This window comes from Chiloscyllium plagiosum, unplaced genomic scaffold (genome assembly GCF_037043375.1).
Source record: "Chiloscyllium plagiosum isolate Xiang-an unplaced genomic scaffold, Cpla_swu_hap1 HiC_scaffold_1, whole genome shotgun sequence".
Taxonomy (NCBI): Eukaryota; Metazoa; Chordata; class Chondrichthyes; order Orectolobiformes; family Hemiscylliidae; genus Chiloscyllium; species Chiloscyllium plagiosum.
The window spans coordinates 108,855,606-108,878,142 of NW_028270139.1; the positions used below are offsets into that span (position 1 = coordinate 108,855,606).

A 22,537-nucleotide genomic window follows, 5' to 3' on the forward strand; every position below is an offset into this window, starting at 1 on the left:
TGTAAAAGATGGAGTACCTAGCACCAACCCTTGCAGGACTCCATTCATCACATCCTGCCAATTACAGAAAACCTGCTACGCATAACTGTTTTCTGGCTACTGCCAGTTAGCCAATCTTTTATCTAGACTAATATGGTATGCTCTACAGCATGAGCTTTTATTTTTGACAGTTACATTTGTTGTGACATCTTGTCAAATGCCTCCTGGAAAACCAAGTATAGAACATTTATTGGCTCCTTTTGATCAACAGTCCATGTTACTTCTTCAAATAAGTCTATTTAATAGATTAAATATGGTTTCACGGTCATGAAACCAGACTGTGTCTTCCCAAATACATTATTTTTGAAGTGTGCAGCTATAATGTCTTTCATGATTGATTCTAATGCTTTCCTTGCAAGAAATGTCAAGCTAACTGGCCTATAGTTTCTGTTTTTATGACCCTTCTTGAATAGAAGGGTTATATTTGCTGCTGATGGAACCTTTCTTGACCTAGTAAATTTAAATTAAAGTTAGCATTAACAAAAACCCTAGGATGAAGAAATAAATGATACAAGCGTGGATTTAGGAAATCACAAAGTTAGAAATTGCTGGATAAACTCAGGTCTGGCAGCATCTGTGGAAAGAAAGCAGAGTTAGTGTTTTGGGTCCAGTGATCCTTCTTGAGGATGGGTCCCTAGGATGAAGTCCATCTGAGCCAGAGTCTTGTCAACGCACAGCTCCAACAGTTTGCTTCCCTCGTTACTAATTTTGTAAAATTTCTCTTTCCCTTCTACCTCCCGATTGGCGGTTATTACTGAAATCATGAGAAAGGTGGTAAATCAAGCCAGGAAACTATAGACCAGTGAGCCTAACGTCGGTGGTGGGCAAGTTGTTGGAGGGAATCCTGTCCGTTGTTGGAGGAAATCCTGAGGGACAAGATGTACATGTATTTGGAAAGGCATGGACTGGTTAGGGATAATCAACATGGTTTTGTGCGTGGGAAATCATGTCTCACAAACTTGATTGAGTTTTTGAGGAAGTAACAAAGAGGATTGATGAGGGCAGAGGGTAGATGTGATCTATATGGACTTCATTCTGGATCAGTGGTGCTGGAAGAGCACAGCAAATCAGGCAGCATCCGAGGACAGGCAAAATCGACGTTTCGGGCAAAAGCCCTTCATCAGGAATTCCTGATGAAGGGCTTTTGCCCGAAACGTCGATTTTGCCTGTCCTCGGATGCTGCCTGAATTGCTGTGCTCTTCCAGCAACACTGATCCAGAATCTGGTTTCCAGCATCTGCAGTCATTGTTTTTACCTCTATATGGACTTCAGTAAGGCGTACGACAAGGTTCCCCATGTTAGCAAGGTTAGATCTCACAGAATACAGGGAGAACTAGCCATTTGGATACAGAACTGGCTGCATTTTTGGAAAGCAAATCTTAGCAGGACGTATACACATAATAGTAAGGTCCTCGGGAGTGTTGCTGAACAAAGAGACCTTGGAGTGCAGGTTCATAGCTCCTTGAAAGTGGAATCACAGGTAGAAAGGATAGTGAAAAAGGTGTTTGATATGCTTCCTTTTATTGGTCAGAGTATTGATCTTGGAGGTTTATAAAATCAAGACGGACATGGTTAGATTAAATAGACAAGGTCTCTGTTCCCTGGGGTGGGGAAGTCCAGAACTAAAGGGTATAGATTTAGGGTGAGAGGGAAAACGTTTAAAAGAGAGACTTAAGGGACAATGTTTTCACACAGAAGGTGGTGTGCGTGTGGATTGGGCTTCCAGAGGAAGTGGTGGGGGCTAGCAACATTTAAAAGGCATCTGGAGGTATATGATTGGAAAGGTTTGAAGGAATATGGGCCGGGTGCTGGTAGGTGGGACTAGATTGGGGTGGAATATCTGTTCGGCATGGATGAGTTGGTCCTTAGCAATAAATACCAAAATTTCATTTACTTTTCTTGTTAACTGCTGCATTCATATTTTCTGCAACTCTTCCATGAGGATACCCAGATCCCTCTGCAGCAAAGCGCTCTGAAGTTTTTCAACATTTAAATAAGTGGTTTTTCTACCAGAATGGATAATCTCACACTCATCCATACTAAACTTCATCAGCAAAATTTTTGCCTTTTCACCTAACCTTTTAATCTGTCCAGCCACAGTGGGGTCTGTGGACAAGCACCCCAAGATCTCTGCTTCGCTGAGCTTCCTAGGTCTTGCCATTCATTGAGTACCCCCATGCCTTGTTACTTTTTCCAAAGTGAGTCACAAAGCATTAGCATATTTATAAGGAGTACTTCTGAAGACAAGATTCAGTGGTCCATACAAGATAATTAAAAATGTCAGTAAGTGAATTACCTAGTTGTCACTACAGATCACAGGAAAAATCAGCTGTGCACATTAACACATTGAAATGACACTGCATAAGAAGCTAAGAAGCAGTTACCACAATGTGAATTTTATATCAAGTTTGAAAAGGAGTAGAATTGGTCTAAGACTAAAACTTAAATAAAGACAACTATGTAGAAATTAAAGCTGAACTAGCCAAGTGAATTGGTAGATTAAACTAAGGGATGGATTAGGAGACAGTGGTTGATATTTAAGGGGCCATTTCTGAACACACGAGTGATTATATTCCTCATATCAAGGAAAAAGTTATAGAAATAAGAGAAAACGTCAACCTAAGGAAGAAGAGATAGAGTCATAGAGATGTACAGCATGGAAACAGACTCTTCACTCCAACCCATCCATGCCAACCAGATATCCCAACCCAATCTAGTCCCACCTGCCAGCACCCGGCCCATATCCCTCCAGACCATTCCTATTCATATACCCATCCAAATGCCTCTTAAATGTTTCAATTGTACCAGCCTCCACCACATCCTCTGGCAGCTCATTCCATACACGTATCACCCTCTGTCTGAAAAAGTTGCCCCGCAGGTCTCTTTTTATATCTTTCCCCTCTCACCCTAAACCTATACCCTCTAGTTCTGGACTCCCCGACCACAGTGAAAAGACTTTCCCTATTTACCCTATCCATGCCCTTGATGATTTTGTAAACCTCTATAAGGTCACCCCTCAGCCTCCGATATGAACATCCTGTCCCTCAGGATTCCCTCCAACAACTTGCCCACCACTGATGTCAGGCTCATCGCTGTATAGTTCCCTGGCTTGTCCTTACCAACTTTCTTAAATAGTGGCACCACATTAGTCAACCTCCAGTGTTCTGGCATCTCACCTGTGACTATCGACGATACAAATATCTCAGCAAGAGACTCTGCAATCACTTCCCTAGCTTTCCGCAGAGTTCTGGAGTACACCAATTCAGGTCCTGGGGATCCACCCACTTTTATGCATTTCAAACATCCAGCGTTTCCTCCTCTGTAATGTGGTCATTATTTCCCCACATTCTATATTTGCCATGTACATGTCCACAGTAAATACTGATGCAGAATACTCAATTAATATATCCCCCATCTACTGTGTCTTCACACAAAGGTCGTCTTGCTGATCTTTAAGGGGCCCTAATGTCTCCATAGTTACCTTTTTGTCCTTAAATATATTTGTAAAAATCCTTTGGATTCTCCTTAACCCTATTTGCCAAAACTATCTCCTGTCCCCTTTTTGCCTTCCTGATTTCCCTCTGAGGGAACTCTACTGCCTTTATACTCTTCTCAGGATTTACTCGATCTATCCTGTCTATACCTGGCATATGCTTCCTTCTTTTTCTTAATCAAACCCTTAATTTCTCTTGTCATACAGCATTCCCTATACCTACCAGCCTTTCCTTTCACCCTGACAGGAATATACTGTCTCTGGACTCTGGTTATTGCATTTCTGAAGGCTTTCCATTTTCTAGCCATCCCTTTACCTGCAAGTATCTGCCCCCAATCAGCTTTTGAAAGTTCTTGCCTGATACCATCAAAATTAGCCTTCCTGCAATTTAGAAATTCAACTTTTAGATCTAGTCTATCCTTTTCCATCACTATTTTAAAACTAATAGAATTATGGTCTCAGGCCCCAAAGTGCTCACCCAGTGACACCCCAGACACCTGCCCTGCCTTATTTCCCAAGAGTAGGTCAAATTTTGCACCTTCTCTAGTAGGTACATCCATTTACTGAATCAGAAATTTTTCTTGTACACACTTAACAAATTCCTTTCCGTCTAAACCCTTAACACTATGGCAGTTCCAATCTATGTTTGGAAAGATAAAATTGCCTACTCTCTCCACCCTATTATTCTTACACATAACTGAAATAATTGATAAGGAGAGACATACAAAAGATGTTTCCTTGTGTGGGGCTTCCGAAAACAAGAGCAATCCTCCTTCGTTTTAGGATTATGTGTAGCAGGTTTAAATCTGAAATGAGAAATTACTTCTCAAGGGATTCTGAATCTGTGGAATTCACTACTCAAGTGTGTGTGAATGATGGGACATATAACGAGGAGAGAAACTTTTAAAAATAGTAATGGGTTGAAGGGTTACGGGGAGTTAAGGCCATAATGAGGGGCTGAATTGCCTATGCCTGCTCTCATTCTTATATTCTCATGTAATTGGTAATTAAGAAAGCATACAAGACACTTGCCTTTATCAGTCGTTTCAGATTACGTGGTGGTTATGTTGGAGGTGTTCAGAACTCTGGTTAGGCTACAGTTGGAATACTGTGTGCAGTTATGGTCGCCTGTGTACTTGTACAGTGTGATTGCACTGGAAGGGATGCAGCGAATATTTACCAGGATGTTGCTTTGGCTGAATAATTTTATCTATGAAGGGAGGCTGGAAGGCTCTGATTGTTTTCTTTCAAGCAGAGAAGGCTGATGGGGGACTTGATTGAGAAGCATCTACAAGATGAATAGGAAACAAAAACAGAAATTGCTGGGAAAAAGTCAGCAAGCCCTGGTAGCATCTGTGGAGAGAAATCAGTTAATGTTTTGGGTTAAGTGATCCTTCAAAACAGGATCAGTGGACCTAAACGTTTTACTGATTTCTCTCCACAAAACTTGCTGACTTTTTCCAGCAATTTCTGTTTTCCTTTCTGAATTCCAGCACCTGTAGTTCTTTTGGGCTATTTTAAAATACAAAGCAGCATCATTGTTGATGGATTAGTAACGAGGAGACATAATTTCAAAATGAAAGGCAATGGATTTAGAGGGTATTTGAAGAAAATCTTTTTCACCCAGAGGATAATAGGAATCTGGAATGTACTTCCTGGGAGGGTATTAGAGGCAGGAAACCTTAGCACTTGAGATATTGTGATATTCAGGGCCATGGGCCAAGTCCTGCAAAGTGAGTTTACTGTAGGTAGGCTGGCATAGCCAGTGGGCCGTCGGGCCTTTACTGTGCTCTATGACTCTGCCTCCTGTTGGTTCATATGAGATGCATCTGCAACAGGTAGGCTGAGGATGAGATCAATACCTTTTACCTTTTATGTTCGTTCCCTCACCATCAGTTGTGGGCTCAGTTTAGCATCTATGGCCTTTCAGGTTTGGTCAGTAATTTTGCCAAACTTCTGTTGGCAATGAACTTTGCATTCCACCAGCCAGAGTACATTCTGTGCTGTTACCACTTTCAGTGAATCCTACAGTAGTGTTCAACATGACAGAGAATCAATTCATCAGCCCGAATGCTTTGCGATGTGTGTGGTGTGCGCAGTTATTTATGATCAGGGGATTTCCTTGTCCATGTTTGACCAGGTGTGCTAATGGGGGTCCAGAGCTGATATCGAGTACCCAGGCGACCTCATTCCTACTGTATACTACTCAGTAATGGTGGTGTCTGATCTTGTCTACAAGTTGATTCCATGAGAATGACTGTCTAGTTTGATTGGTCTATGGGACAGCTCTCTCAATTTTGGCATAATGATAGGGTTTGTAGGATCTCGTGCAGTCAACACGGCTGTGTCTGCTGTTGTCATTTCTGGTGCCTTGTAGGTAGTCTGAGTGGATTTATTCCTTCTATTGGAAGGAATTGTAGCCATTTTAAAAGGCAGTTAAAGGTTAATATAGGTTTGACCAGTAAGGATAGCTGGGCTTCTTTCCCTCGAGAGCAATAGTGAACAACATGGATTTTCTTGAGTGTTTTAATGGTCAACATTAGACTAATTTTAGATTCTAAACTTATTAATTAATATTAATTTTTACCACTTGTGGAATTCTAACCCCTGTTCCCAGAGCATTAGCCTGGGTCGCTAGATTACTAGTCTAATGACAGTACCTCTACTCCAATAACTCCCAATTACTGCCTGTACTTGTATATGTATCTACTTTTGTATGTTTCAAAAAAAATAAGAGAATTGGTAGGTCATTTGGCCCCTCAAATCTGCCTGACGAGAACATAGGCTTGATTTATTCAACCTTTCATCATTGACCAACCCTATCATCCCAGGAAACAATTTAATGAACCCTCACTGAACCACTTTTGAAGAAAGTGCATTGTTCCTTTTGATATGGAGAGCAAATCTGTACACTATACAGAAAATGGGCCCTTCAACCCGTTGAGTCTGTGCCAACCACCTAGCTATTCTAATCCTATTTTCATGAAAGTCTCATTGCCTAATTGCAGCAACCTTGCTTTCTAATCCCTAGTAATAAAGGTCAGTGCACCATTCAGCTTTCCAATTGCTTGATGCACCTGTTGGCAAACTTTGTGTTCCCAAATGATTACACCCAAGACTCAGTATATCAAGATTTTAAAAGATTTCTACCCTTTACAGAAGTATTTTGTCATTGCATTCTTGTAAGTAAATGAATAATCTCGTACTTCCCCAATTTATATTTCTTTGGCCTATGGCTCAGTTAGTTACAAGTCCTCATTATCTTATATTCCCACTTTGCGTCATCAGCAAATCGAAATGTTATACTCTTGATTAGCACAGATTGTAAATTGCTGACAGCCCATTACTGAATGATGCAGCACTCCATTTTTGCCTCCCAACTTGAAAATGCTCCATTTATCCTCATTCTTTGTTTTCTATCTGATAACTAATGCTAATGCTCTATTCCCAACTCCATGGGCCATGTATTTGCATGTCACTCTTTCATGTGACACAAAATAGCTTCAGGAAATCCAAATATTGTACACTTACTGATTACCTTTTATTTACTCTACTAATTACATTCCCCAATGAACTAATGAATTCATGAAACACTTATTCACTGTCATGATTCATGTGTAATTATCTTACGTGCACTTGCATGACTTCCTTATCGGCTCTACCATTTTCCCTAACTGATGATCGATCAGCCTTATAGATCCATTGTTGTGTTTTCACACTCCCTCCTTCCTTGCATAACAATGGAACAATTACTATTAATTTACTGGGGCTACTCCAGAATGGAGAGGATTTCGTAAATCATAGCCAGTACTTTGACCAAATCTTATCTACCTCTTTTAGATAGAGCCCCTATAGGTCATCAAGTCCTGTGAAATTGTTAACTATTAGTTTAGGTTTCTCTAATACATTTTCTATGCTGACATGATTTTCTTCAAGTTCTTCGCTCTCCAATACTCCTTGGTTACTCTTTGTTTTGGGTGTGTAATTTGTGGTCTTCCACTTCAAATGTAGGCCACAAAACATTTGTTCAACATCTCTGCCATTTCCTAATTTCAACTGAAATATCCTTTCTCTGCCCGTAATGGGCTGACATTTATTTTAATTGCTGTTATTTTTATATAGTTATAAAACGTTTTCAAATCTGTGCTAATGTTCCTGGTTAATTTTACCTTAATTTTTTTTTCCCTTTTGTATCAACCTTTAGTCACCCTTGGTGGTTTAAAAAGATCTCCCAGTTCTCAGGCTTACTCCTATTCCTTATAATGTTTTAAATCTCTTGTTTAATGTTAATAACTGTGGTTGGAGTTTTCTCGCAAAATTTTTATCTTATTTATTTGGAATGTATATTTGCTGAACATTCTGAGTTACTCTCACTGTTTTATTTACTGCCATTCATGAGCAGTGATCTCAGGTTTGCTACCGGTGCAATGAGACAGTGAGATGAGGAACAGTCAGCGAATACAGCTTAACACGTGGCTGCGGGGCTGTGCAGGAGGGAGGGCTTCAGATACCTAGACCACTGGGATACCTTCCAGGGACGGTGGGACCTGTACATGAAGGACGGGTTGCACCTGAACTGGAGGGGCACAAATGTCCTGGGTGGGAGATTTGCTCGTGTGATTCAGGAGGGTTTAAACTAGTTTGGCAGGGGGGTGGAATCAGAGCCACATGTCTGAGAGGGGGGTCAGTTGCAGATGGGGCAGTGACAGGATGTATTGAATCAATCGGGAAGGATTCTCACGCGAAGAATAAAAGGGATCAGTTAAAGTGTGTCTGCTTTCATGCAAGGAGTGTCCGAAATAAGAGTGACTAACTTAGAGCATGGATCAGTACTTGGGGCTACAATGTTGCGGCCATTACGGAGACCTGGGTTTCACAGGGACAGGAATGGTAGCTTGATGTTCCAGGGTTTAGAACGTTTAAAAAGAACAGGGAGGGTGGAAAAAAGAAAACAAAGAACAAAGAAAATTTACAGCCCAGGAACAGGTCTTTTGGCCTTCCAAGCCTGAACTGATCCAAATGTACTGTCTAAACCTATTGGTCAATTTCTAAGTATCTGTATCCCTCTACTCCCCACCTACTCATGCATTTATCCAGACGCATCTTAAGTGAATCTACCGTGCCTGCCTCTACCACCTCTGCTGGCAACGCGTTCCAAACGTCCACCACCCTCTGTGAAGTACTTGTCGTGGGTATCCCCCTTAAACGTTCCACCTCTCACCTTGAAAGCATGACCTCTCATTATTGAATCCTTCACCCTGGGAAAATGCTTGTCTCTATCCACCCTGTCTATACCCTTCATGATTTTATAAACCTCAATCAGGTCCCCTCTAAATCTCCTTTTTTCGAATGAACATAAACCTGACCTACTCAACTTTTCTTCATAGCTAGCACCTTCCATACCAGGCAACATCCTCGTAAAACCTCTCTGCACCCTCTCCAAAGCGTCCACATCCTTTTGGTAATGTGGCGACCAGAACTGTACACAGTATTTTAAATGCGGCCGAACCAACGTCATGTACAATCTTAACATGACTTGCCAGCTCTTATACTCAATACCTCGTCCAATGAAGGCAAGCATACTATATGCCTCCTTGACCACTCTATCCACCTGTGCAGCAACCTTCAGGGTACAATGGACCTGCACTCCCAGATCTCTCTGCCCATCAACCTTTCCCAAGGCTCTTCCATTCATTGTATAATTCGCTCTAAAGTTAGTCTTTCCTAAATGCATCACCTCACATTTGTCTGGATTGAAATCCATCTGCCACTTTTCCGTCCAACTCTCCAGTCTATCTATATCCTCATGTATTCTCTGATAGTCCCTTATGCTCTCTGCGAATCCACCAATCTTTGTGTCATCTGCAGACTTGCTGATCATACCAACAATGCCCTCTTCTAGATCATTTATGTATATTACAAACAACAGTGGCCCCAACACTGACCCCCTGTGGAACACCACTGGTCACCTTTCTCCATTTCGAGAAACTCCCTTCAACTACTACTCTCTGTCTCCTGTTGCTCAACCAGTTCTTTATCCACCTAGCTAGAACACCCTGCACACCATAAGACTTCACTTTCTCCATTAGTCTACCATGGGGAACCTTATCAAACGCCTTACTAAAGTCCATGTATATGACATCAACAGCCCTTCCTTCATCTATCAACTTGGTCACTTCCTTGAAGAACTCTATTTAAAGTTGGTAAGGCACGATCTCCCCCACACAAAACCATGTTGCCTATCACTGATAAGCCCATTCTTTTCTAAATATAAATAGGTCCTATCCCTCAGTACCTTCTCCAGCAACTTTCCCACCACTGATGTCAGGGCTCACAGCTCTGTAGTTACCCGGAATATTCATACTACCCTCCTTGTACAGGGGGACAACATGAGCAACCCTCCAGTCCTCCTGCACCTCACCTATGTTTAAGGATGCCACAAAGATATCTGTCAGGGCTCCAGCTATTTCCCCCCTCACCTCCCTCAGCAACCTGGGATAGATCCCATCCAGTCCTGGGGATTTGTCCACCTTAATAACCTCTAGCCTACCCAACACATCTTCCCTACTTATGTGATCCAGACTAATCAAACTTCTATCTCTAATCTCAACATTCATCATGTTCCTCTCCTCAGTGAACACTGATGCAAAGTACTCGTTCAGAATCTCACTCATTCAGAATCTCACCTATTCTCTCAGGTTCGACACACAGCCTTCCTTCGTTATCCTTTAGTGGACCAATCCTTTCTCTAGTTATCCGCTTGCTTCTTATATAGGAATAAAATGCTTTGGGATTCTCCTTAATTCTGCTCACTAAAGCTATTTCATGACCCCTTTTAGCCCGCTTGATTCCTTGTTTAAGATTTGTCCTATTCTTCCGATATTCTTCCTGTTCTGTTCTTAGCTGCCTAGACCTTATGTACGCTTCCCTTTTCCTCTTGGCTAGTCGTACAATTTCTCTTGTCATCCACGGTTCACGAATCTTGCCCTTCCTATCCTTTGCCTTCAATGGGACATGCTTATCCTGCACTATCTTTGAAAGCCTCCCACATCTCAAATGTGGACTTCCCTCAAATAGCTGTGTCCAATCCACATTTCCCAGCTCCTGCCTAATTTTGATTATAATTGACCTAGGCCCAGTTTAGCACTCTTCCCTTAGGGCCACTCTCTTCTTTATCTACAAGTATTCTAAGACTTATAGAATTGTCACTGTTCCCAAAGAAATCCCCCACCGCAACTTCTACCACCTGTCCTGGCTCGTTCCCCAGTACCAGGTCCAATATGGCCCCTTCCCTTGTCAGACTACTGACATAGTGCTCTAGAAATCTCTCCTGGATGCTTCTTACAAATTCTACTCCATCCAGACCTCTGACGTTAAGTGTATCCCAGTCCATGTAGGGAAAATTAAAATCTCCCATCACCACTACCCTATTGCCTCTATGTCTTTCCATCATCTGTTTACCTATTTGTTCTTCTACCTCACGCTCACTGTTGGGAGGCCTGTAATACAGACCCAACAGTGTGACTGCACCCTTCTTATTTCTCAGCTCCACCCATAATGCCTCACTACCCAAGACCTCCATAGTGTGCTCCTTTAGCACAGCCGTGATATCCTTGACCAGCAATGCAACTCCACCCCCCTTTTTATTTCCCTCCCTGTCCTGTCTGAAATGTCTATATTTTGGAACATTTAATTGCCAATCATCATGCCCTTCCTTCAACCAAGTCTCTGTGATTGCAATAACATCATACTCCCAGTCACCAATCCAAGCCCTAAGTTCATCTGCCTTACACACTATACCCCTTGCATTAAAGTAGATGCATTTCATGCCACCAGTTTTGTTGCTCTCACCTGCTCTCTGCCTACTCTTCCCTTTATTAATGCTATCTTCATAATTCTTACAGTCTCCAGTCTCTACCTCATTGCCTACTTGTTTTCTCTTCTGGTTCCCAGTCCCCTGCCACATTAGTTTAAAACCTCCCCAACAGTAGGAGCAAAAACTCCCCCAAGAACATTGGTTCTGGTCTGGTTCAGGTGTAGACCGTCCCTTTTATAATAGTCCCACCTTCCCCAGAACCGGTCCCAATGTCCTACAAATCTGAACCCCTCCGTCCTACACCGTCTCTCAAGCCATGTGTTCATCCTGCCTATTTTCCCATTTCTACACTGGCCAGCACGTGGCACTGGTAGTAATCCCGAGATCACTACCTTTGAGATCCTTCTCTTTAACTTCTCTCCTAGCTCCCTGAGTTCTTCTTTCAGGACCTCATCTCGTTTTCTACTTATCATTGGTGCCTATATGCACCAAGACAATGAGCAATTGGGTGCTCATTGCTCATTAGCAATGCTACACACCCAAGAGGATGTGTAGCATTGTTAATCAGAGAGTGCATCACAGCTACAGAAATGAAGGTTGTTGAGGAAGGTTTGTCTACTGAGTCAGTACGGGTGGAAGTTAGGAACAGCAAGGGAACAGCCACCGCATTGGGGGCTTTCTACAGACCACCTAGCAGTAGAGAGATTGAAGAATTCATAGGCGGGCGGCTTCTGCAAAAATGCAGAAGTAGCAGTGTTCAACTTTCCCAGTATCGACTGGAACCTCCTTAGTGCAGATGTTTGGACGGAGCTGTTTTTGTCAGGTGTGTTCAGGAGGGTTTCCTTACTCAGTATGTAGACAGACCGACAAGGGGACAGGCCATTTTGGATTTGGTGCTTGGTAACGAACCAGGACAGGTGTCAGATCTCATGGTGGGAGAACACTTTGGTGACAGTGATCACAACTGCCTCATATTTAGTATAGCCTTGGAGAGCGAAAGGAGCAGTTACCAAGGGAAGATATTTAATTGGGGAAAAGGAAATTATGGTGCTATCAGACAGGAGTTCGGAAGTACAGTCTGGGAGCAATTGTTCCACAGAAAGGGCACAGCAGACATGTGGAGACTATTTAAGGTGCAGTTGTTGCGAGTGATGCACAAATTTGTTCCTCTGAGACAGGTAAGAAGGGGTAAGATTAAGGAACCTTGGATGACGAGAACAGAGGAGCTTCTCGTCAAAAAGATGAAGGCAGCTTATGTAAGGTGGAGGAAGCAAGGATCTAGCACAGCTTTAGAGGATTACAGGCTTGCTAGAAAGGAGCTCAGAAATGGACTGAGGAGAGGCAGGAGGGGGCACGATAAAGGCTTAGCAAGAAGGATTAGGGAGAACCCAAAGGCATTTTATTCATATGTGAGGAATAAGAGAATGATCAGGGAGCAGGTAGAACCGATCAGGGATAGCCGAAGGAACGTGTGCGTGGAGTCTGAGCAGATAGAGGAAGCCTTAAATGAGTTTTTTGCTTTGGTTTTCACCAAGGAAAGGGACCTTGTTCTGAATGAAAACTTTGAGGAACTGGGATACAGTCTTGACCAAATCAAAATTGATGTGCTGGAAATTTTGGAAAACATTAAGATTGATAGGTCCCCAGGGCCAGACCAGATTTATCCTTGGATGCTCCGGGAAGTGAGAAAGGAAGTTGCTAAGCCGCTGGCGAGGATATTTGCCTCCTCACTCTCCACTCTCCACAGGAGTCATACCGGAGGATTGGAAGGAGGCGAATGTTGTTCCTCTTTTCAAGAAGGGTAATAGGGAAATCCCTGGCAATTACAGACCATTCAGTCTTATGTCTGTGGTCAGCAAAGTTTTGGAAAGAATTCTGAGGGATAGGATTTATGACCCTTTGACAAAGCATAGTGTGATTAAAGGCAGTCTGCATGGCTTTGAGAGGGGCAGGTCATGCCTCACAAATCTTATTGAGTTCTTTGAGGAGGTGTCAAGACAGGTCGACGAAGGTCGAGCAGTGGATGTGGTGTATATGGATTTCAGCAAGGCATTTGATAAGGTTCCCCATGGTAGACTCATTGGTAAAGTCAGGAAGTATGGGATACAGGGAGATTTGGCTATCTGGATTCAGAATTGGCTGGCCGACAGAATGCAGAGAGTGGTTTAGATGGAAAATATTCTGCCTGGAGGACAGCGTTGAGTGGGGTCCCGCAAGGCTCTGTTCTTGGGCCTCTGCTCTTTGTAGTTTTTATAAATGACTTGGATGAGGAGGTTGAGGGATGGGTTAGTAAATTTGCAAATGACACAAAGGTTGGAGGTGTCATCGATTGTATAGAGGGCTACTGCAGGCTGCAGCGCGACATAGACAGGATGCAGAGCTGGGCTGAGAAATGGCAGATGGAGTTCAACCTGGATAAATGAGAAGTGATGCATTTTGGCAGGTTGAACTTGAATGTTGAATATAGGATTAAAGATAGGATTCTTGGCAGTGTGGAGGAACAGAGGGATCTTGGTGTGCAAGTGCATAGATCCCTCAAAGTTGTCACCCAAGTGGATAGGGTTGTTAAGAAAGCATATGATGTTTTGGCTTTCATTAACAGGGGGATCAAGTTTAAGAGCCGTGAGGTTTTGCTACAGCTGTACAAGTCCCTGGTGAGACCACACTTGGAATATTGTGTACAGTTCTGGTTGCCCTTCTATAGAAAAGATATGGAGGCTTTGGAGAGGGTGTAAAGAAGGTTTACCAGTTTGCTGCCTGGACTGGAGGGCTTGCCGTATGAACAAAAGTTGAATAAGCTTGGACTTTTCTCTCTGGAGAGAAGGAGGAAGAGAGGAGACCTGATTGAGGTATATAAGATAATAAGTGGAATAAATAGAGTCAATTACCAGAGACCTTTCCCCTGGGCAGGATTGACTGGTACGAGGAGTCATTGTTTGAAGATATTAGGATGAAGGTATAAAGGAGATGTCAGAGGTAGGTTCTTTACGCAGAGAGTTGTGAATGCATGGAATGCGATGCCAGCTGTGGTGGTGGAAGCAGACTCATTGGGGACATTTCAGCGACTACTGGACATGCACATGGATAGCAGTGAGTTGAGGGGTGCGTAGGTTAAGTTATTATGTTTTACATTAGGATTAAACCTCGGCACAATAACTTGGGCCAAAGTGCCTGTTCTTTGCTCTACTTTTCTGTGTTGTATGTTCTATTCATTTTTAGTATATTGGACTTGAGTATTTTGCTCTTTAACTGAGTGTGGGCTAACAAAGCAAAGAAATACACAGTATATGGGACAATATTGAAAGCATTAGAGGAAGTGAGAGACCTTGAAGTACATGTCCACAGAACTCTGAAGGTGATAGAATAGATTGTAAAGAAGGCCTATGCGGTGCTTTCCTTCATTGGGTGAGTTGTTGGACACGAGCAGGGATCTAATGCTGAAAATACATAAGCCATAGCGAGAATTTTATGTACAGTCCTGGTCACTGTGTTCCCAAAAGGGCATAATTGTTTCAGTGGCAGTACAAGAATTGACAAGACTGTTGTCAAGGCTTGAAAATTGCAGTTATCAGGTAAGATTGGTTAGACTAGTGTTGTTTCTCTGAAAATAGGTGAGGCCGAGGGGTGACCCGCATTCAAAATAATGAGCGGCTTGTATAGGGTGGATAGGGAAGGTCTGTTTCTCTCGCAGAGAATCTTTGGGAGTACAGATTTAAAGTGATCAGTGAAAGGATCCGTAGGACTTGAGGCAAGTATTTTTTGCCCAGTGGATGGTGGGAACATTTACTCTCCAGTTTACTGGCTGAGGCGAAAACCCTCAAATGATTGAAAACAAAAACCTGAATTTGTAATCGAAGCCTTGCAAGTTAGTGCTATGTCCTGATATGGGAAAGTAGGGTTAGAATAGGCTGCTAGTTTATTCAGCCAGTGCAACATAATGAATTGAAAGGGCAGAGATAAAAGTTTGTCTTCTCTATGGTTGTTTAGAATAAATTGATCATTCTCAGTAAGCAAGCTCTTAGTGTATGTCGCATGGACCAGACTGGTTGCACTGTTTCAGGATAAGCAGTTGACTATTTAGTACTTAGGTGAAAAGAATTTTCTTCATTCAGAGAGTGGTGAATCTTCGGAACTTTCTGCCTCAATGAGCTGTGGCAACAGTTTTTTGATTGTTTGAAACTGAAATCAACAGATTCTGCATATTAAAAACATCAAGATGTACAGGCCCTACTGCAGGATAGTAGTGTTGAACTAGAGGATCAGCTGTGATCTTATTGAATGGTGGAGCAAGCCTGAAGGGCTGGACAGCCCATTTCAGCTCCTAATTCTTATGACTTGTCCTGTTTAGTTGGTTGGTAGCTTAGACGAGTCAGGAAATTAATTATCCAAGCAGAACTCATAGGCTGTTGTACTCACAATTTTTATACGATTGGTCCAATTCAGTTTCAGATCAATATAATCTCTAGGATATTAACCAGTGGGGGAATTTAGCAATGATAAGGTGAAAGGGAGATAGATGGTCTCCTGCTAGTGATGGTCTTTGCTTGCCAGTTGCATGGCATGGGTCAGACTATCAGCTGAAGCCTGGAGGTGGCGCAAGCTTTTCAGCAGGTTGAAGGGATTCCTGATGAAGGGATTTTGCCTGAAACGTCAATTTTCCTGCTCCTCGGATGCTGCCTGACCTGCTCTGCTTTTCCAGCACCACTCTGATCTAAACGTGTACATGGACTGCTTCAAGAATCACAGTTTATCAGAGGATTCACAAATGTTGCTAAACATTTTATCATCAGAAAATATTCCCATGTCTGATCTTTATAGAATCATAGAATTCCTACACTGTGGAAGCAGGCCATTCAGCCCATTGAGGTTACATTTGGGGTGGCACAGTGGTTAGCACTACTGCCTCACAACGCCAGGGACCCGGGTTCAATTCCTGCCTCAGGCAACTGTCTGTGTGGAGTTTGCACATTCTCCCTGTCTGCGTGGGTTTCCTCCGGGTGCTCCGGTTTCCTCCCACAGTCCAAAAATGTGCAGGTTAGGTGAATTGGCCATGCTAAATTGATTTAGATTAGATTAGATTAGATTAGATTACAGTGTGGAAACAGGCCCTTCGGCCCAACAAGTCCACACCGACCTGCCGAAGCGAAACCCACCCATACCCCTACATTTACCCCTTACCTAACACTACGGGCAATTTAGTATGGCCAATTCACCTGACCCTGCACATCTTTGGACTGTGGGAGGAAACCGGAGCACCCGGAGGAAACCCACGCAGACACGGGGAGAACGTGCAAACTCCACGCAGCCAGTCGCCTGAGTCGGGAATTGAACCCGGGTCTCTGGCGCTGCGAGGCAGCAGTGCTAACCACTGTGCCACCGTGCCGCCCACAAATTGCTCCTAGTGTTAGGTGAAGAGGTAAATGTAGGGGAATGGGTCTGGGTGGGTCACTCTTCAGCGGGTCGGTGTGGACGTGTTGGGCCAAAGGGCCTGTTTCCACACTGTAAGTAATCTAATCTAATCATAAACTCTTGAAGAGCATTCCACCCAGTTCTCATCTCCCCCCCCCCCCCCCCCTTTCTGTCCCTGTAACCCTGCATTTCCAATGGCTAATCCACCTAGCCTGCACATACCTGCACATTAAGGGCAATCTCACATGGCCAATCCACCGAACCTGTACATCTTTGGACTATGGGAGGAAACTGCATGAAACCCTTGCAGACATGGGGAGAACATGCAAACTCCATGCAGGTTCCTGGCACCATAAGGGAAGTCATTGGAGGAAAGGTCATTGATGAAGCAGTTCAAGATGGTTGAGCCTTTAACCTTACCCCACGGAACTCCTACTATGACAGCCTATGGCTGAGATGATTGCCCTCCAACAACTGCACCATTTTTCTTTGGGTTAAGCAAGGATTTTAAATAGTAAAGAGTTTCCCTGATTTCCATTGATTTGAGTTTTCCAACAACTCTTTGATGCCATACTCTGTCAAATGTTCCCTTTGTGTTCATAGAAGCCATTTCCACCTCACTCCTGGAGTTCACCTCTTTTGTCCATGTTTGGACCAAGGCTGTAGCAAAATCAGGAACTGAGGAGCTGTGGTGGAACCCAAACTGAGCGTCAGTGGGCTGAAGAGTGGCAAATGGAGTTTAATTTGAATAAGTGTTAGGTATTGTATTTTGGTAAAATAAATAAGAGCAGGACTGTGACCATGGAGTGCCACAAGGATCGGTGCTGGGTCCTCTACTTCTTGTCATTTACATAAATGATTTGGATGTGAGCATAAAAGGTATAGTTACTAAGTTTGCAGATGACACCAAAATTGGAGGTGTAAAGGACAGCGAAGAGGGTTACCTCAGATTACAACATGATCTTGACCAGATGGGCCAATGGGCTGAGAAGTGGCAGATGGAGTTTAATTCAGATAAATCCGAAGTGCTGCATTTTGGGAAAGCAAATCTTAGCAGGACTTATACACTTAATGGTAAGGTCCTAGGGAATGTTGCTGAACAAAGAGACCTTGGAGTGCAGGTTCGTGGCTCCTTGAAAGTGGAGTCGCAGGTAGATAGGATAGTGAAGAAGGTGTTTGGTATGCTTTCCTTTATTGGTTAGAGTATTGAGTATAGGAGGTGGGAGGTCATGTTGTGGCTGTACAGGACATGGGTTAGAATATTGCGTGCAATTCTGGTCTCCTTCTTATCGGAAAGATGTTGTGAAACTTGAAAGGGTTCAGAAAAGATTCACAAGGATGTTGCCAGGTTTAGAGGATTTGAGCTGTATGGAGAGGCTGAACAGGCTGGGGCTGTTTTCCCTGGAGTGTCGGAGACTGAGGGGTGACCTTATAGAGGTTTACAAAATTATGAGGGGGGTGGATAGGGTAAATAGGCAAAGTCTTTTCCCTGGGGTCAGGGAGTCCAGAACTAGAGGGCATAGGTTTAGGGTGTGAGGGGAAAGATATAAAAAGAGATCAACGGGGCAACTTTTTCACACAGAGGGTGGTACGTGTATGGAATGAGTGCCAGAGGAAGTGGTTGAGGCTGGTACAATTGCAACATTTAAAAGGCATCTGGACGGGTATTTGAATCGGAAGGGTTTGGAGGGATATGGGCCGGGTGCTGGCAGGTGGGACTAGATTGGGTTGGGATATCTGGTTGGCATGGATGGGTTGGACCAGAGGGTCTGTTTCCATGCTGTACATCTCTATTAGTCTATGACTAGGACTTATACTATTAATGGTAGGGCTCTGGGTAATGTTGTAGAACAGAGACCTCTGGGTTCTGATACATAATTCTTTGAAATTTGCGTGACAGGTAGACAGGGTGGTTAAGAAGGTGTTTAACATGCTTGCCTTCATTGATCAGACTTTTTGAGTAGGAGTTGGGATGTCATGTTGAACTTGTACAGGATGTTGATGAGGCTTCTTCTGGGGTACTGTATGCAGTTCTGGTCACCCTGATATAGGAAGGGTATTAATAAACTGGAGCGGGTTCAGAAAACAAATACCAGGATGTTACTGGGAATGAAGGGTTCGAGATATAAAAATAGACTGGAAAGGCTGGTACTTTTTTTTTCACTGGAACGTGGGAGGTTGAGGATGGCCTTATTGAGCCTTATAAAATCATGATGGGCATAGATAAAGTAAGGTGGGGGGGGGGGGTTAAAACCAGGTGGTGTATTTTTAAGGTGAGAGGAGAAAGATTTTAAAAAGGACATGAGGGGCAACTTTTTTTTGGAGTGGTGAGTGTGTGGAGTGAAATTCCAGAGCAAGTGGCAGATTCAGGTGCAGTTACAACATTTAAAAGACAATTGCATAAGTTCATGAATAGGTAAGATTTGGAGGGATATGTACCAAATGCAGGCCGGTGGGATTAGTTTAGTTTGGGGATATGGTTGGCTTGGACTGGTTAAACTAAGGGATATGACTTTGAGCAGGTTATTGCTGAGAAAGTGCTGTTTACAGCACTGATGATGATCCCTTCCATTTCTTTGAGGGTAGACCAATGGTTAAATAATTGACCAGATTGGAATTGACCTACTGTTTGTGGACGGGATATAGCAATTTTTATATCCCTTGGAAAAAGGAAGATTATGTGGAAATTTGATGGTGGATTTTGGCTGTGGTAGTATAGGTAGGGAGAAACTGTTCCCATTGATGGAAGAGTTAAAAACAGGAAGACACCTATGAATTTACTGGCAAAAAGAATAGGGTGGTATGAGAAAATGCATTTTTCAGAGTGTGTGGTTAGGATCTAAAATGTATGGCCTGAGAAACTGTGCTGGTGAAAGACTCGATGGAGGCCTTCAAATGAGCATTACATAATTATCTGATGTAATTATGTAATTATTTGCAGGACATTGGAGAAAAGATTGTGGACAGGGAGTCTGAGAGTTGCTCTTCCAGAGAGTAGACCGTGAACACGCCTAACTGAATAGCCTGCTTTTGAGCTATAATCATTCTGTAACTGATTAGGAAAATATTTTGACAGTGATTTTGCGAAGTTCAGGGTAGTGGAGCTGTGCAAATACAACACTATGGCTGACCATGCAAAAGCAATGACCATGTAAGAGGTGCAGAAATGGATGCCACGTAGACTCCACCTTCGAGATTGTAATCTGGATAAATAACCCACTAAAACTTCGTGTTGCTTAAGGTTTGTTTTATAATACTGGAAATATGAAGAATATTTATAGGAGAGAATGAATAAATGATTACTGTGTTTTATAGGATTCTTTCTAGTGAAGAATAAATAGTTACAAATGGTTATGCAGGTAGTGTTAAATATTTTATATTCTTGAGTAAATGCTACTTTAATCTCCTTGCTTTCTCTCTCTGAAGATTTGCAGGTTGGCCTTAGACTGCCTGTGCAGCACCAGTTCTCAGAACTCTCAAAGCCGTGACAGCGAAACAAGCACAGTGTATGTTTGGGGCAGTAACAGTAGTCATCAGTTGGCAGAAGGGACACTGGAGAAAATTTTACAACCTAAATTAGCACATGGATTTGCTAATGCGCAGACGGTAATGAAGAGGAGAATTGTTTATTAAATTATTGATAAGTAGTTGTGCCACTGTTTGGAGTTAAATGAAGACGATCTGTAGCAGCTTTTTTAAGATGTGATTTATAAAGATGTTACTGACTTGAACAATGGATTTGTGTTATTTATTTTCTCTTTTGACAGTTTAGCAATTATATTTCACTATACAATAGCGCCTCGACATACGAACGACCCTGTTCACAAACAAATCGGTTTACGAACAGGATTGTTTGTAAAATTTTGCTTCAACGTACATACGAAATTAAAGGTATGAACGAATGTGAACATTTTAAATGACGATGTGATGTCCCATTATCGGAAAATTCTGCAACAAAGCAAAAAACAAGTTTCTCTGGATTGTTTTCTTGTGGCATCACCAACCTTCAAGAGACAAAAAAGAGAAAAGACTCCGGAAATATCTGAACAATGGGAAAATTGATTCAGTTCGTGAACTTTTCGGTTTGCGAACCGTGTCCCGGAACGGATTAAGTTCATAAGTCGAGGCGCTACTGTACCTGTTAAATTTAATGATTTTTCTTTTTGTACCTCCTAGCCGTAAACAATTTTATGTGCATCCTACTTTTGGATGGGTGGATAAAGTTGTCCGAATAATGACATCGCCATGTTTGCCAGAAGTCTGTAAATGTGGTGTTTCTGATTCTTGCAGAAAGAAATCATTTACAGGATCAAATCCTTCTTAAAACTTGTTGTTTACCTGTCTCTACAGACTTGAACTTCTCTGTTCTGGCACTACACCTTGGTATTTAATTTGGATCAGTACATTTTCTACACACAGAAAACGAAACCGTGTCAGTAACCTTGGGTCCCTTGTTAATTCTTCAGTCAGTTTACTTCATGGTATATTGGGTTTTAAAAACTAAAATTCTATTTTTAATGCCTATTTTGATAGGTTATCATTGACCAGAAATTGAACTGGACTAGACTTAAATTCTGTGTCCAAGATCAATTCAGAGGCTATGAATCTTGCAATAACCCATCTCCTCACTCCCCCAGGTACAAGTAACGAATGTGATGGAATGATCCCCATTGCCTGGATGAGTATAGCTCCAAAAACACATAAGCTTGACAGCATCTGGGAATATGTAGCCCTCTTGATTGGCAACGCATTGACAAATATTCAGTCCTTCTGAGTATATTTAAGGAGATCAAAGGTTATGTGGAGAAAGGTTTTTAAATACCATTTTCTCATTATCAGCCATGTTTGAATGGTGGCGAAGACTTGATGGGCTGTATGGCCTAATTTCTGCTCCTATATTTTATGGTCTTAAGATCTAACACTCGGCAGTAGCAGTGTGTACTAATTACAAGATGCACTAGAGAAATGCACCAAGACTCCTTAGACAGCATCTTTCACACCTATGAGTGCTACCATCTACAAGGACAGCAATTACATGGGAATGCCAAGTTCTCCACCAACCTATTCACCAGCCTGACATGTAAAATATATCACTGCTCCTTCAGTGATGCAGGGAAAACCCCTGGTAATCCCTCCCTGACAGCATTGAACAATAGGCATCTCATCACCACCTTTTCAAGGGCAATAGGGATGGGTATGTGGCCTAGCCAATGATGCCCACATCCCATGAATTAATTTAAAAATATTTGCAGATTTACATCTGATATTTGAATAAAATTATTGTTTTCATTATGCAGAATTGAGATTGTTTGAAATTATATCCATTTTCATATATCTCCTGTTAAAGTTATTTGTCACTTATCATTCTGTAAGTTATCTAAAGTTTCTTATGCATATGTTGTGTTCTTCTCTGTTGTCAGCTGTACATTGCTACAATTACTTGTTAAATAGGAGAAAGTGAGGACTGCAGATGCTGGAGATCAGAGCTTAAAAATGTGTTGCTGGAAAAGCGCAGCAGGTCAGGCAGTATCAAAGGAGCAGGAGAATCGACGTTTCGGGCATAAGCCCTTCTGCAGATTTCTCCAGCTTCCTCATTTCCCCCCCTCCCCCCACCTTATCTCAATCCCAATCCTTGGATTCAGCACCGCCTTCTTGACCTGCAATCTTCTTCTCAACCTCTCCGCCCCCACCCCCTCTCCGGCCTATCACCTTCACCTTAACCTCCTTCCACCTATCGTATTCCCAACCCCCCTCCCCCAAGTCCTTCCTCCCTAACTTTT

General features: G+C 42.6%; 1 protein-coding gene across 3 annotated transcripts in view; it reads left to right on the top strand.

The window, feature by feature from the left end:
- Positions 1–22,537, top strand: part of LOC122548398 (putative E3 ubiquitin-protein ligase HERC1) — a 377,691-nt gene that overhangs the window by 31,583 nt on the left and 323,571 nt on the right. For all 3 annotated transcript variants that reach the window (XM_043686981.2, XM_043687001.2, XM_043686991.2), the window contains exon 4: positions 20,184–20,363. In XM_043686981.2, the coding sequence (XP_043542916.2) occupies positions 20,184–20,363 (180 nt within the window). The remainder of the gene's footprint in view (positions 1–20,183; positions 20,364–22,537) is intronic.